At 46.0% G+C, this 15,524-nt stretch overlaps 5 protein-coding genes across 8 annotated transcripts; 3 read left to right on the top strand and 2 right to left on the bottom strand.

The window, feature by feature from the left end:
• Positions 1-87: 87 nt before the first annotated feature.
• Positions 88-2,739, top strand: tth (toothrin). Of its 2 annotated transcripts, none has more exons than XM_018016068.2 (2): positions 88-694; positions 765-2,739. In XM_018016068.2, the coding sequence occupies exons 1-2, from the start codon at positions 390-392 to the stop codon at positions 1,681-1,683; spliced, it is 1,224 nt and encodes a 407-aa protein (XP_017871557.1). In that variant the 5' UTR covers positions 88-389; the 3' UTR covers positions 1,684-2,739. The 2 variants fall into 2 exon arrangements, with proteins under 2 accessions (XP_017871557.1, XP_017871556.1); XM_018016067.2 differs by having other exon boundaries at positions 90-694; positions 741-2,739.
• Positions 2,740-2,741: 2 nt separating this feature from the next.
• On the bottom strand, positions 2,742-3,821 carry BthD (BthD selenoprotein). Its single transcript, XM_018016071.2, has 2 exons — positions 3,637-3,821; positions 2,742-3,569 (listed from the first exon to the last, which is right to left on the bottom strand). The coding sequence occupies exons 1-2, from the start codon at positions 3,673-3,675 to the stop codon at positions 3,102-3,104; spliced, it is 507 nt and encodes a 168-aa protein (XP_017871560.1). The 5' UTR covers positions 3,676-3,821; the 3' UTR covers positions 2,742-3,101.
• Positions 3,822-3,870: 49 nt separating this feature from the next.
• Positions 3,871-10,595, top strand: LOC108619464 (histone-lysine N-methyltransferase Set2-like). Its single transcript, XM_018016055.2, has 5 exons — positions 3,871-4,030; positions 4,112-8,642; positions 8,714-9,756; positions 9,820-9,967; positions 10,205-10,595. Exons 2-5 carry the CDS (start codon positions 4,179-4,181, stop codon positions 10,367-10,369), a joined length of 5,820 nt encoding a protein of 1,939 aa, XP_017871544.1. The 5' UTR covers positions 3,871-4,030; positions 4,112-4,178; the 3' UTR covers positions 10,370-10,595.
• Positions 10,596-10,695: 100 nt separating this feature from the next.
• On the bottom strand, positions 10,696-13,266 carry LysRS (Lysyl-tRNA synthetase). Of its 2 annotated transcripts, none has more exons than XM_018016065.2 (4): positions 13,057-13,266; positions 12,043-12,712; positions 11,007-11,954; positions 10,696-10,915 (listed from the first exon to the last, which is right to left on the bottom strand). In XM_018016065.2, the coding sequence occupies exons 1-4, from the start codon at positions 13,086-13,088 to the stop codon at positions 10,835-10,837; spliced, it is 1,731 nt and encodes a 576-aa protein (XP_017871554.1). In that variant the 5' UTR covers positions 13,089-13,266; the 3' UTR covers positions 10,696-10,834. The 2 variants fall into 2 exon arrangements, with proteins under 2 accessions (XP_017871554.1, XP_017871553.1); XM_018016064.2 differs by lacking the exon at positions 13,057-13,266 and adding an exon at positions 12,769-13,005.
• Positions 13,267-13,371: 105 nt separating this feature from the next.
• Positions 13,372-15,031, top strand: LOC108620173 (uncharacterized). Of its 2 annotated transcripts, none has more exons than XM_089474184.1 (4): positions 13,372-13,633; positions 13,690-14,336; positions 14,408-14,553; positions 14,616-15,031. In XM_089474184.1, exons 2-4 carry the CDS (start codon positions 13,789-13,791, stop codon positions 14,759-14,761), a joined length of 840 nt encoding a protein of 279 aa, XP_089330310.1. In that variant the 5' UTR covers positions 13,372-13,633; positions 13,690-13,788; the 3' UTR covers positions 14,762-15,031. The 2 variants fall into 2 exon arrangements, with proteins under 2 accessions (XP_089330310.1, XP_089330309.1); XM_089474183.1 differs by having other exon boundaries at positions 13,373-13,628.
• Positions 15,032-15,524: the final 493 nt, after the last annotated feature.

Below are 15,524 nucleotides of genomic sequence, written 5' to 3' on the forward strand. Positions count from 1 at the left end.
AACAAATAAATTTGACAATTGACAAATTACAAATGACCGTTAAAGTCAAAGCTATCGATAAAATCATCAGCAACTATGCAAAACAACACAGGCTTGTTATATGGTAGCGATATATCGCATAGAAAACATTGCTAATAGCAGCCACACACAACCTAGCACTATAAGATTTGCAAAAGACGAAAACAGTGAAAGCGGTGTGAAAAAGCAGGCGAATAGAGATAAGAAACAAAATACAAAAGTCAACGCAAGCAGCAGCGGCGCAGCGTCAACTCAGCGCTAGCCGCTGGGGCTGGTTTTAAATGGATTAAGCGTTGCTCGCACAACCAGATAACAATACACCAGGGGGAAGTGAAGCGAGAGCGCGGACAGCACCGGAACAGTACGGAGCCATGTCTTCGGCCGTTAACATACAAATCGTATCAATGCCGAATCTGGCCAAGATCGAAAACTTTTTCAAGGATGTCAGCTACCGTGAGACGATCGAATATAGCGCCAATTTTAACACACGCCTCTGCATCGAACGGCGATTACGATTGCCATTTCTCGATCCACAAACGGGCGTTGCGCAGAATCACTCACAGCTATTCATGGACAAGCGACAGCGAATGCCTGGCTTTCGCCAGGGCCAGATCTACACGTATCCTGCGGCTCGTTGGCGTAAAAGTCGCCGCCAGTACTTGACCAAGATGTACAGGTGAGTAATCATTGAACAACAAGTTATTCTTATACCTAAATGTTAGGTCTACTCCACCACAAACTTGCAGCCGGTTTCCCGAGCGTCCCTTTCAGGCGCTTCGCAAGGAGCACGAAGCGCTAGTGGCTAGTGGCATTAATATTGGTGGCACTGCTATCAGCGGCACTGCCAGCATAGCCAGCACTAACAGCAGCAGTTCCACGCTAAGCCTCAATATGCTGACGGGTGGCGGCGCATCGACAACGCCGACCGTTCTGAGCACGCTGCACAATGATACAACGCATGACTTCAACGGAGCGTTCAGCATGGAGGAGTCTTGTTCGCTGGGCGCCGCCGGCGGTGACACATCCGATAGCAAAGACAGTCAATTGCAAACGCAACAGCAGCAGCAACAACAACAACAGCAGCAGCAGCAACAACAGCAGAGTCAATCAAAAGATGATTTGCCCAAGGAGTGGTTCTACGATGAAATGGACATGAATGATGTAGATTCGCTGGAGGATCCGAAGTCTCCAGCAGACGATGAATACGATTACGATCCGCGATATGGTAACAAAAAGCGACGCAAACGCCGGCCGGGCAAACGTGGATCGACACATGCCAGCAATGAAACTGCCACTGCTAGCAACAGCAACAGCGCGCGCCGACGCAGCGCTGTGACGCGAACGCGCGTTACTACCACAGATGCGGCGCTGGATGCGTCACTGGAAGCGATTGAGGCGGGTGACATTGGCGGCACGCCGACATCCAGCGGTGGACGCAGATCTCGCGGCGCTGGCACACGGGGCAGGCGACGTGCCAAGGGTACACCAACAGGCAACAACACCACTGGCACCAGTGGCATGCCCAGCAATACATGTGATCCGCCCAGTCCGGGCCTGGTTAATGAACCGCCATCGTTCGAGAGTGCCGCCGCGGCTGTCGGCGTGGGTGGCGTCGGCGTTGAGGATGGCAATGCGCATTTGCGCAATTATCGCAAGTATCTGTAACGCTAGGATCAGCCCATGTAGGTGGCATTTCGTATGGACCACATTCACCCACTACCTAACCTACCTATCAATCTATCTAATTAACTGTTTATCGCATTCGTTTCATAAACGGCGATTCACTATTTTTTTCAACTTATTAGTAATTTAAAATTAGCGTAAGACCTAGTTTTTATTAGTTCCTTATTCGAGTCCAGCACCTGACTAGACCAGACCAGACAAACCAGGACAAAACACATCCAAGCAGGCGTAGCAAAATTTTTATTCTACTGGTAACTCTGTCGCCTATCTAATTGTACGTTCCCATAGCCAATTTATTGTTGATAACCTATATACATATATATATATAAATCTATATACATACAAACAAACACATCCGATACATACATATTATTTATACATATGTAATGCAAATTTACTTAAACAACAAATGTAAAGAAACGAAGCGGCGAAATTCTTTACAAAATTTCAAATGGTTTTTGTTGCCGCCATATTAAATATTTTCACACTTAATATTGTTTTTTTTTTTTTTTTTAAATTTTTATTTTTTGTTGTTTACTTCATTTATTTAATTAAATACAATTAAGTTCAAATTTCAAATTCATTGGCTCCATATATTCTTAGGCAGTGTGGTAGGGTTTAAGGGTTTCAGTCCAGTCCAGCGCAACAAAAACAATTTCGTAAACCAAAATTTTTTCTATAGGATATAGTATATTTCATAAGGATGTGAGAGAGCTGAAATACAAATTAACAAACAAGAAAAAAAAAAGAAAAACAAAAATAAAAATATTGTAAATTTTGAAAATCAAAGACAAAAGTTCTAATAAAATTGAAAATCATAATTTTATAAACCTTTGGAAGGCTTTTAGACAAATTTTTGAAGTTATTTAGATCTGGACTATACATGCTTTTTTATAAGAACGTACACCTATATGTGTATATAGTGTATACAGCACAACCATAAAAAATTGGCTGGGCAAATACAAAATTGTACGAATAAAAAACATGAGATATTTATATGTATATAAACTCGTAATTATAAATCAATTTTCAAACAGATCTCTATTTTGTTTTTGTTTATTTCATATCGAACTTACAAACGACAAATATTGAGAAACTTAAGTATAACAATCTCGTTATATGGAAACACAATCTATTTTGTATGTATGTATATATACGATAAGCTCTTTCAATGGTCTTTATTTAATAGAATTTTATTCGATAAAAATCAATCAATAATAATCTTCATTATTTATGTGATCTTAAGCGATGCTCTTAATGGATGACGTCACAAGATTTTCAGCTTTCAGGCAAAAACTTCACAAAGAACAGCTCCTGTTGGGGATTTACCGTTCATTGATCATATGGCGCTACTGCTGAAAAACTATCGATGTCAATTAACTAAGCGATGCAAAATCACATCATTTGGAGACTTTTGCTTTTGGAGACTCAATGGCTGCATCTTTTGCACGTTTTGGCAATCTGGATGAGGATGTTGGCGGCGATGATGATGAACGTTTGCGTTTGTTCGTTTTCTCCGTACTCTTGTTGATTATTTGCATTATTTGCTGATATATTTCATCGACATTGGGAAATTTTTGGGCACGCGGTGTGCGTTTCAGACCGGACCAAAGGGATTGTTGTTCGTTGACTATTGTTGTAGGATGTGGGGCGAAGGACAACTCGAATGCTCCGCGTCTGGGTGCACCCTGGGCATTAAGTTGCAATTGGAGCTGGAAAGGCTGATCTGCATCTTGAATTTTACTTTGCAGAGCAGCATGTAACTCCTCGGCGCGACGACGAAAGACCCGTCAAGAGCGACAATGCTCAATATATAGCACCGGACTGTTCGCATCCAGAGCCTTGGACTCGTCGCTTGTTGCCGGTGACTACTCACGATAATATATATGCTTAAAAATATGAATTAGATTTAGAGGGGCACGTAATAATACTCACAGATTTAGGAACAGCCTTTTTAGCACGCTTTGGTGGCATTTTTATTTATAATAAGAAAACTGCGTTTTAAGAAAAGGCGCGCTGATAGCACTAAGAAAACCTTCTGGATTGTATCGAAATATCGATGTTTACGTGTATTTTTGCTATAAATAATTTGGTGACCATATATTTTTCTTTAAAATTAACAAGTGACAATCGATAACTTATTTTGCCAGTTAAAACCAATTGCAATATGCATATCGATAGAACAATGTATGGCAACGCTTGACCTACATACTTGGTTTTTATTTGCTATTTTCTTGAGTTGAGCAGTTAAGTTTTTGCAAGTGCTTAAACAAATGCGAAAGAAGAAGAAAAAGATTTGGATCTGTGTCCATTGGTAGTTTTATTCTATGTGAGTATTCTGATTAGACTTAAAATTTACTTGCAATTAAGTGAACTGCTATAATTTGTAAATTAAACAATTTTATGGTAGTATTAAAACTGTGTGCGCCGGCTAAATCAAAGTGCCTATACATTGATTTTGGCGCCAACTAAAATCAATGGACGAACCGACGTCAAGCAAAGTGACAAACGCGCCGGCGAAATTAACGACGCCGCGCAAATGTCTCGGCAGCCCTCCGAAGAGCAGCCCACAACCGACTGAGACCGAAACGCCAGCCGAGGACATCGGGGCAGAGAGCTTCGCAGAATGCGTGCCCACAGTGTCGCCTACATTAAACGATTGCCGGCGCAGCTCTCGCAAGAAAGTGATTAAGTTTGATGTTCGGAAATTGCTCAATAAAAACCGAAAGGCAAACAAGTCGTCAACTGATGCACCTGTGCCAGCAACGTCAACAAGGTGCTCACTTGACGTACGTGATGTCGCTGCGGCAACAACAACGCCAGCAGCAGCTGCAGATCTGCAAGTGCCTACGTCATCGCCATCGCTATCTTCAGCTGAGCCGTTTGCGAAGACAAAGCCTAGAGAGTGCCAGACACCTGAGCAAGGATGCAGAGAGGAGTCGGACTTAGCTGAGAAGCAAAGTGAACGAGATTTACTGTTTCGGAAACAGCGCAAAAGTGGACGGAACCACAGCGCACAGGCAGCGCTGACAGCACAAGTTATAGACGGAGGCACTGTAGAAAATAGTCGCAGCATCACTTGTGTTGACTCGGCTACTAATTCAACCACTGCCTATGGTGGAATTAATGCCTACACCGACTATCTACTGAAAACCAAATTTAGACACAAGTTGCGTGTCAACGTTAAGCGTGAAACTATGCCGCCGCTACCAAATCGTGCATTAAATGAACCAAAGCCGCCACTGGACATAACAGGAATAAATATGAAGACTGATACAATAGTTAAGCTCCCAACTGACAAGCAATCACAAGAGGCTCAGCAGACGCCAGCTACTAACGTGAAGGTGATGCTTCGCAAATACAAGAAAAATCAGCGGCGTCAGGGGGAATCGGAAACCGATGCACCTAAGAAAATCTTAACTGTTGGAGCTGACAAACAACTGCCACAACTGAAACCACAGAGTACAAGTAGCTTAAGAGAAGAAAATGCAGAGAAGGAGCAAGTGGAGGACTGTGCTGGGCCGGTGCCTTCGGCCAGGCGGCGTAGCAACCGCTCCAGTTTGCGGGGCTCCACAAACGGCTGCAAAATGACGCTGGAAGAAACATTTGCTGAAATCGCAGCCGTCAGCTCCAAAATAGTGCTGGAGAGTAAATCATACGAACAGGAGTCGCAACCAGCTGCAACCACTGATCTCAATAAGCATAATATCAGCAATAGCCCTAAATCAGGGCTGTTGCCGCAATTGGATGACGAATCGGAATCCATTTGCAAATTAGAATCACAGCAAGAAATGCCTAACACTGACATCCAATCGGAACTTGGTTTTGCCTCGAAGTCAAATCAAGCAAGCACTGATTTGTCAATCGTAGTTAGCACTGTAGAGTCAGAGCAGCAAGCAAACAATATTGCAACTTCAGAACAGAAGCACTCTATAGATAATTTGTGCAGCACTCAAATGGAATCTAGCTCGTCGACTTCCAGCGCTTCGGTGCCTATCGTCTCCGACACGGCATCCTGCATAGAGAAATCATTAGGCCCATTGGAAGCTGACCCCAAGCTGGAGACGGCCGAGCAAATAGCAGGAGAGGAAAAGACTAATCCGAGTTCCATTTCCACAGCCTCTAGCAATGTGGACGAGAAAATCAATCAGGAAAAGGAGAAAACAACCAGCGTCGTTGAGTGCGATGCGCTCTTCAAAGCAATGGATAAGGCCAGCGCTCAGATGCGCCAGGAAGAGAAAACTAAAAAGAAACTTAAATTAGAGAAGCGATCGGGCAAGCCGGAACAGGAACAGGAAAGCCACAACAACACCAACGCCAACGCCACCACCAGCATCAATACCGATACCAACACCATCAATACCGATACCAATACCGATATCAACACCATCAATACCGATACCAGCACCACCACCATCACCAATACCAATATCGACTCATCTTCTGCTGAAAGTGCCATTTGCAAGGATCGTGCCGAGGACTCTCTAACGTTGTCCACCGACAAAGAAGGCAACTCGCAGTCTCCATTGAAGGCAGAGCAGGCTAATCCCGAGCCTGATCCCGTGTCCCAGGCAAAGGCGAAGAATGTGTCCGGCAAAGACGCCTCAGAGTCTAAGCGGCTGTCGAACAGCCTGAGCTGCCAAGATTCCATTGACTCCGATTCCAGCGCATCGCAATGCAAAGTCAGCGAAGCGTCCGAGTCATCGGAATCCATCGGTGGCGGCAACAAGCTGCCAAGCTGTGGCATACCAACGCCAACAGCTGAGCTGACAGATCTTGCCCAGATCATAGAAGATGGCGACTACAAACCGGACAATGGGCAGGAGTCGCAGGAAGATGAGTTTGCACGCTGTGTGGCAAATATTGAGACACCAATCACGACACCCTCAACATCGCCGCAGCCCAGCAATAGCGCCACGGACGATGCAGCTGGTAATGGGAATGACAATGGCAATGACACTAGCAATGACAATGGCAAGGGCAATGCAGTGCGTCGCTCGCATCGAATCAAGCAGAAGCCGCAGTTGCCCAGATCCAGTCTGAGCAGCATGAGCTCCTTCAGCAACGTCAATAATCAGTCGACCGTACCCGTTAGTCTGGAGGATCAGCTGGCCGAGCTGGCGATCATCGATGCCATCAACGAGCAGTTCCTGCGCCAGCACGGTCTCAACTCGTTTCAGCTGTTGCAGGACAATTACTACCATTGCGCCCGTCAAGTGAGCAAGGAGAATGCCGAGATGCAATGCGATTGCTTCCTCACCGGCGACGAGGAGGCCATGGGGCATTTGTGCTGCGGCGCCGGTTGCATCAATCGAATGCTAATGATCGAGTGCGGTCCGCTGTGCACCTATGGCGACCGTTGCACGAACAAACGGTTCCAGCAGCACCAGGGCTGGCCCTGCCGCGTCTTCCGCACCAAGAAGAAGGGGTGCGGCATTACGGCGGAGATGTTGATACCGCCGGGCGAATTCATAATGGAATATGTGGGTGAGGTCATTGACAGCGAGGAGTTCGAGCGCCGCCAGCATCACTATTCGCAGATCCGCAATCGCCACTATTATTTTATGGCGCTGAGGGGCGAGGCGATCATCGATGCGACCGTCAAGGGCAACATTTCGCGGTACATCAACCACAGCTGTGATCCGAATGCCGAGACCCAGAAGTGGACGGTGAATGGCGAGCTGCGCATCGGTTTCTTCAGCGTTAAGACGATCTTGCCTGGGGAGGAGATCACCTTCGATTATCAGTATCAGCGCTATGGCCGTGATGCTCAGCGCTGCTACTGCGAGTCGGAAAATTGTCGCGGCTGGATTGGCGGCGAGCCGGACTCGGATGAAGGTGAGCAGTTGGACGCGGAGAGCGGCAGTGAATCCGAGGAGCTCGATGAACAGGAGCCAGAACTGGAGCCGGAACAGGCACAGGGAGTGGAAGCAGCTGACAAGAAGGGCCACAAACCCAAAGCAACCAAGCTCACCAAGCCAAAGGCGAGCAAGTCATCGAAGGTGGCGGCGTCAGCACCGCGCAAGAAGCCCACAAAGCCCAAGGATCGCGAGTACAAAGCCGGACGCTGGCTACGTCCGTCCGGCAGCAGCATTGGCGACAAGTTTGCCTCGCACATGCCCGACAAGCGTGAAGATCCGGATGTGCTGGCGCAGCTGCGTCAGCTCAATCGCAGCGGTCTCAAGAATCAAGCGAACACGCTTAGCTTCTCGCGCTGCATGGTGCGCGCCAAGCTGCTGGAGACACGCCTGGAGCTGTTGGGCGTGCTCACGCATGGGGAGCTGCCGTGCCGTCGGCTCTTCCTTGACTACCATGGCCTGCGACTGCTGCACGCCTGGATCAGCGAGAGCGGCAACGACCATCAACTGCGGCTGGCACTGATCGAGGCCCTGGAATCGCTGCCCATACCGAATAAGACAATGCTCAACGATAGTCGCGTCTATCAGAGCGTGGAGCTCTGGAGCACCAGCCTGGCGAAGGGTCGTTCTAAGAAGCAAAAAGCTACACAGGAGCAACAATCAAAACCAAATGCGGAGCTGGATGCACTGCGTCAACGTATGGTGGCGCTGCTGCAAAAATGGAGTGCCCTGCCCGAAACCTTTCGTATACCCAAGCGTGAGCGTATCGAGCAGATGAAGGAGCACGAACGCGAGGCGGATCGCCAACAGCAGACGCCCTACGCGGCCACAGCGCTGGAGGACAGCAACAGCAACAGCGCCTCCGCCACGCTAAACAGCGATCCCTATCGGCAGGATCGCTTCAGGCGCGACACCAGCAATCGCTACGAGAAGCCCAAGCCGCAGCTCAAGGAGCGCAATGGACGCGGAGAAGGCGCCACTGGCATCAGCCATGGCATGGTCAATTCAGATCCTCGCTGCCAATCCGATAATCTGCGTCGCGCCATGACTAAGAAGATGCGACGTTCATTGTTCGAGCAAAAGGTATGTAAATGCCAGAATACTCTCATCAAGAGTGGACTGTATATATAGACTATATCTTCCATCCCTTTTAGGCGGCGAAAGACAAGGCGGACAGGCGTATGTGGAACAGAGATAGGCGCGAGCATGAGGTGCGCTGCGAATACTTTGGCGCTGACCTAAGCACCGATCCGAAGCAGCTGCCCTTCTACCAGGATACGGAGACCAAGGAATGGTTCAACAGTGAGGATATGCCGGTTGCAGCGCCGCTGCGTTGCGGCAAAGCCAGCGACGATATCAGTGACGAGCAGTCGCCGGAGCACGGTGATGATGTGAAGTATAAGTTGCCCGCCAATGTGGAGCCATTGCCGCCATCCTGGCATTTTCATGTGACCCCCGAGGGCGACATCTTTTATTATAATCTGCGGGATCGAATCCCGCAGTGGGAGCCGCCGAATGCACAGCAACGTCTGGAAAATCTGATAGACGATTCACCAGTGAAGGAGAAGCCAGCCGAGAAGAAGGAAGTGAATCCCGACGTGCTGGTCGACATTGATGAGGACTATGTGGGCAGCCTCAGTCCCAAGTCGCTGCGTCAGTATATCGAGGCAAAGGTCCAGGAGCGTCGCGAAATACGTCGCAAGCGACTCGTCTCCGTCTGTATGATCAGTCCGCGACGCGAGGAGGACCGTATCCACAATCAGCAGGAGTCGCGCAAGTATAAGGAGAACAAGGAGAAAATACGCCGCCGCAAGGAACTCTTTCGTCGCACCAACAGCGAGGCCAACAACGCGGAACCAGCTGGAGCTGACCAAACCAGTGATGTAGTGCCCATTCAAGACTATTTGTACTCATCCGATGAGGAGTCTCAGCCAAATCCGGCCTGTGCCGCCCAGCCACTGAGCGACATAGTTGTCAACGGCAATGACAATGCGCGTGTGGACCAGATTGTGGCTCTCAATGCCAGCAAGAACTCAAGTAAATCGGAAGAGTCCATCCATAACATCACATTGGGGCTCACATCGAGCGACTCCGATGCAGATTCCCCGCTCAACACAAAACGTAAACTGCCCATGCCACCACAACTGACGGACAGCAAGAAGAAACATCGCGATGATCGCGAAAGGAAGCGCAAAACGTAAGCACAACAGCTCCACAAACAGATTCGAGCGAATCCCAATCGTTCAATTATTCATTTCAGGTCACTGAGCAGCTCATCCAGCAGCGTCGAGAAGTTTCGCTTTGAGATTAGCGGCCATGTGGCGGAGTTCCTGCGTCCATATCGCAAGGACAGCTGTCACATGGGTCGCATTGTCAGCGATGAGGACTATAAGTTTCTCATCAAACGAGTAAGTAATAGTAAAAACAAATCAGAAAACTTAAATCGGGGTGCCCTGATTTCCGACGGACAGACAGACAAACAGTGCTCAATTCTTCTGCAATATATATACTTTATTTGGTCGGACACGCCCCCTTTTATAAAATCAATATGACCTGCATACCTCAATGGATTCAGGGTATACAGACCTGTATTAAGAGAAGTCGACTAATGTGAATATTCTTATCCTTTAAATCATATATTTCAGCTGAGCCACCACATAACGACCAAAGAGATGCGCTACTGTGACTCGACCGGAAATCAACTGGCCTGCACTGAATCGGTGAAGAATAAGTCATATGAGTTTATCAATCAGTATATGCGGAAGAAGGGACCCGTGTACCAGAAGCCATCTGATGAGCCCGACTATTAATGATCAGTATCAGACCCACTCAGGCACTTTGTAACTTTAATCATATATTTAGCTTTAATCGAACAGCGAATGTTTTCTCATTTTAATTTTGTTTTTAAAAATGTTTCTACCCAATGTTTGGGTATACAGTTACTTAATTTCAGCAATTTAACTGAATACAAATTGCTAAGAAAAGACTATGAGCTTTCTCGTTGCAAAACATGAAATAAAAAAATATATTTTTCAATGCGGAGCTTATTTTTTTCTTTTTTAATATTGATCAACTACTTGACTAGGCTAACGCAGCAATTCCTAATGACATACAAAGAAAAATGAGGATTGTATAATTGAAGTCGGAAGCTAATACATTTTTAATTCAGTTAATAATTTAAAGCAATACACAGAGAATTCTAGCGACACACATTACAGTTGTCTGTATGTGTGTGTGTGGGGGGGTTTGTAACTGGGTAAGTGAGTGCTCGTCTATTATTGGGCGGACTGCTTTTCATCGGCTGCTGGTGTGCGATTCGCTTCCTCGGGTTTCATGGCGGGGAACAAGAGCACCTCCTGCAAGAGAACATCATATATATATATATATATATATATATATTAGGGAGTGAAAAATAGTTTCGTTGGAAACTTCTGATTTGGTACGCACCTTGATGTTATTTGAGTCGGTCAGGAACATGGCTAGTCGATCAATGCCCATACCCCATCCTCCGGTGGGTGGCAGGCCGTATTCAAGCGCCGTACAGAAGTTCTCGTCCACCATTTGAGCCTCGTCATCGCCAGCGGCTTTGTCGCCAGCCTGCTGTTCGAAACGTTCCCGCTGCACCACGGGATCGTTAAGTTCTGTGTACGCATTGCACACCTCTTTCTTGGCCACAAAGAGCTCAAAGCGCTCCGTTAGGCCGGGCACACTGCGATGGTACTTGGCGAGTGGCGACATTATTTGCGGATGCTCGCAAATGAATGTCGGATTGATGCATGTCTCCTCGATGAACTCACCAACCAGTTTGTCTAGCAGACGGGCGGTGGTACGTGGCGGCGGGCACTCCACCTGATGCTTGGCACACAGTTGGGACAGAAACTCGTTGGCAGCCGGACTGTTGAATGTGTCCGCTGATGGAAACTTGACCTGCAGCTTCTCTTCGAGACTCTTGATCATAGACACACGTTTGAATGGGGGCGTAAAGTCAATCTCTTGCTCGACGCCTTCGGGGCCATCCGGATGGTATTTAATTTTGTACGAACCATGAATGGCCATAACCATACCAGATAACATTTGCTCAGTAATCTCAATTAGATCGTAATAGTCAGCATATGCCATATAAAATTCACAAGTGGTAAATTCAGGATTGTGGGTCAAATCGATGCCCTCGTTGCGGAACTGCCGACCGATCTCATAAACCCGATCCAGACCGCCTACAACAACCATTTTGTGATACAGCTCTGGTGCTATGCGCATGAACAGATCCATTTTGAGTTCGTTGTGATGAGTGACGAAGGGCTTGGCAGTGGCGCCACCAGCAATCATATTCATCATTGGTGTCTCAATCTCAAGGAAGCCCAGGCGATCCAGAAACTGGCGAACATATGATATTATCTGTGTATGAAGAAGCACGATATTATAGGTTTACATTTATTTAATGCTAATATTGTACACATAACTGTTAATGTATTTTGTCACGTACCTTTGCGCGAATCTGGAAATTTTCGCGCACTTTGTTGTTCAGTATTAGATCTAGATAGCGCTGACGATAGCGAGTCTCCTTGTCTTTAAGTCCGAAATGCAGATGCGGCAGCATGTGCAGACAGGGTGAGAGGAGTTTCAGCTCAGTGGGCATAATGGATAGTTCACCCTTCTTGGTCTTGCCGGGATGACCATTGACGCCAATGATATCGCCACGACGCAACTTGGCCGTGTCTTGCTCGAACGCCGCTTCACTTTTGTATGATTTAGCACTGGCCATCACTTGCAGCTTGACACCCTCGCCGCGTAAGTCGTAAAAGATGAGCTTGGCACCGGACTCGCGTATGGCATGAATACGTCCAGCAACACTTAAATTGACCTGGTCGAGCGTTTCGCCGTCTTTGAGCTGAGCATATTGTTCAATAAACTTTTCCAGTGAGATGCTAACGTGGAATTTGTGTGGATACGGATGATTTTCAGATGTTTGCTTTAAGTCGGCAACAGCAGCTGATCTCAGCTTAAAGTATTCATTGGGTGAGATCTCCTCTTCCTGTTCGGCGGAAGATTTTTTCTTGTGACCGGCATCGGGAGTCTCGGTAGCTAAGCGCGTTGCCTCCTTTTCAGCCTTTTCCTTGGCCTTCTGCTCAGCCTTCAGCCGGCGTTTCAGCTCACTGAAAATAAGCACCATATCAGATAAGTTTCATGAGACCGAGCTAATTTTACGAACAGTTTTGTACGTTTACTTGGGGCCAGATGTATATCGGCCACATGGTAAAATCTCGAAGCTGTCACCGTTAGTTGTTTGATTGTTGACGAATATACCAAGTGTCTAACTATGGTGCGTGCAAGCATTTTGCAGACGTTACTTTCAGGTGATATTTTATTTATGGCTTATCTATCAACCGCTTTCAACCAACGAAACAGTTCGACTTAACCTCACATTTGCTGACTAATTGGCCGCCTTTTGATGATGATGATAAACACGTCAATTTAAGCAATGATTGCGTGTACTTACTTCTTGGACAATTCACCAGTTGCAGTTGCCATGCCGCTTGACGTCTTAAAAGTTTCAGCTTATAATATGCTTTGAAACTACCAAATATAAATAAACCTTGCGAATCCGCCACACACTCGAAGTGAATTGAAATGATATTTATATACAAAAAATATCGATACATCGCTACATGCCATTATATAGAAATTCACAAATTTGGCAAAAGACCGCGTTGCCAACGAATCTAAACACGTGTTGCTAGTACATCAGCTGATTTACCTAAGTAAAGTATGGCAATGCTGATAAAATTAGTTTGGAGATCGTGAGTATAAATGTCGTGATTTTCATAAATAGTTTTCCTCATACAAATTGACACTTCCCTAAATCTTAAATACAAAAATATCCACAAACACGAACATCATCCCAACATTAAATTACTTATTAGAATATTTTCTGAACTATGTCTATTAGATTTTACACCATATATTTCAAATTTGAAAAGTAGTTGCGTCTGGGCCGCGACAAACATATATGTTCACGCACACATCACCAATCAGCAGGTGAAATTGTGCCGGGTTGCCCGAAGCTGAGTGGTAAAGTAGGAAAAAATATTGAAATATAAAATACATAGCAAACGTTTCTAATACCTTTCAGCCCTATATACAACTGGCGATTTATAATATTCGTCAAAAATAAAAACAGAAAATCCAAAAAAAAAATATATATAAATTCGTGTACCACAGAGCATAAGCCATGGTAACGGTTGGACTTTTATCGAGCCTGCTCTGCGGCCGCGGTGTTGGCAGCGGCGTTGTCTGCATTCTAGCGCGCATCGCCAGCCCTAGAGTTAATCTCAATCTAAATCCACGTTGCCTCAGCTTCTTGGGCAGCATCAATAAGGGAAATGGCAGACCATCGGCCTCATCATTATCCTCATCAACATTGCCTTCAACAACCACGACAGCGACAACAATATTGTCACCGCTGCTTGTCGCCAGATATCGCAGCTATGCGCGTCTTAGCACTAAATCAAACTCGCACTGTGCCAACGCCAACAAGACGGACACCAAATCCTCATCAACGGCCACCACGACAACTAGCACCAGCAACAGCACCAGCACCAGCACCAGCACCACCACCACCAATGTGTCCAACTCCAACGAACTGTTTGGCGAGGCGGCAAACATGGGCCTCTTCGCCAAGTTCAAGCACATGTATAAGCAATATTGGTATGTGCTTATACCTGTCCACGTGATAACATCGATTGGATGGTTCGGCGGCTTTTACTACCTATCAAAAAGGTGAGCGACTGGCAGCACCTTCATTTAACACCCACAATTTTTCATATGGTAACTTTATATTTGGCCAACAGCGGCGTCGACGTGCCTGCCGTGCTTCAGTACTTACACCTGAGCGAGAACATCATTGAGAAGGTGCAAGGCTCTGATATGGGCCACTACGCGATCGCCTATCTGTGCTATAAGGTGGCTACACCAGTGCGTTATGCATTGACACTGGGTAAGGCCTATCGGAAAACAATAGAATAATCATATTGTATATATTTTGTTTCTTTTTTATAGGTGGAACCACGTTATCTATCAAATATCTGGTGCAGTGGGGTCATATCAAGCCGATGCCAACCAAGAGCCAGTTGATAAAGATGTACGAGGATACGAAGGCTACGCGCGCCAGTGCCAAGGCTAGCAAGGATGAGAATCGCAAATGATCGACGGTTATAAGGCGCCTTCATCGTCGCCTATTGTCGTTGTCACTTGCCATTCGGCGTTCAGTTGGCTAGTTGTATTTTTATGTTAAGCTTTTTCACGTTCATTAAGGCAAATGTTGTTTCTGGATATTATCTTCCCGCCCAGACGCATCTGAAAACATACAATCGGGGATAACATATTTTTTAACGCCGCTGCATACGTTTGAGAGGATTACACATGAATGAATATTTCATATATACATATATATATATATATATTTTGTAATAACAGTTTTGCATAGTTTTTTGTTCGTTACGAAATCATTGCCTATTGCCGTATGTAAAGGAGAGCCATACTCACACACTCATGCGATCTCGCATGCACACAGCAGACTCAATCAAACATAAATATAAACAAGCAGACGCGCACATTCACTGTCACGAATACTCACACGTACTCACACACATTCACATTAACGGACACACAATAGAAAGCATCACGGTGCGGCAGCTTCCGATACAAACCAAAAGGGAATGTATATTTTGTAAATGTATTGAAAAAGTTATCGATAAAAAACCGAAGTGGTATAAAACGTAAAGATTTGTCTCTTCCTTTACGTTAATTACCCATCACGCACATCGATTCTTCTTTCAAAGTCCAATCAGAAGAGATTCGCAGCTGCTATACTACCTGATATACAAATGAAAGCTATATACACATGTATAGCTTTCTCACTCACGATCGTAAAATTCCCAAACAATATGTCTCAAAGTAAATGACAAT

The sequence above is a fragment of the Drosophila arizonae genome, chromosome X (genome assembly GCF_054131065.1).
Source record: "Drosophila arizonae isolate 15081-1271.41 chromosome X, UAZ_ARI_1.0, whole genome shotgun sequence".
Classification (NCBI taxonomy): Eukaryota; Metazoa; Arthropoda; class Insecta; order Diptera; family Drosophilidae; genus Drosophila; species Drosophila arizonae.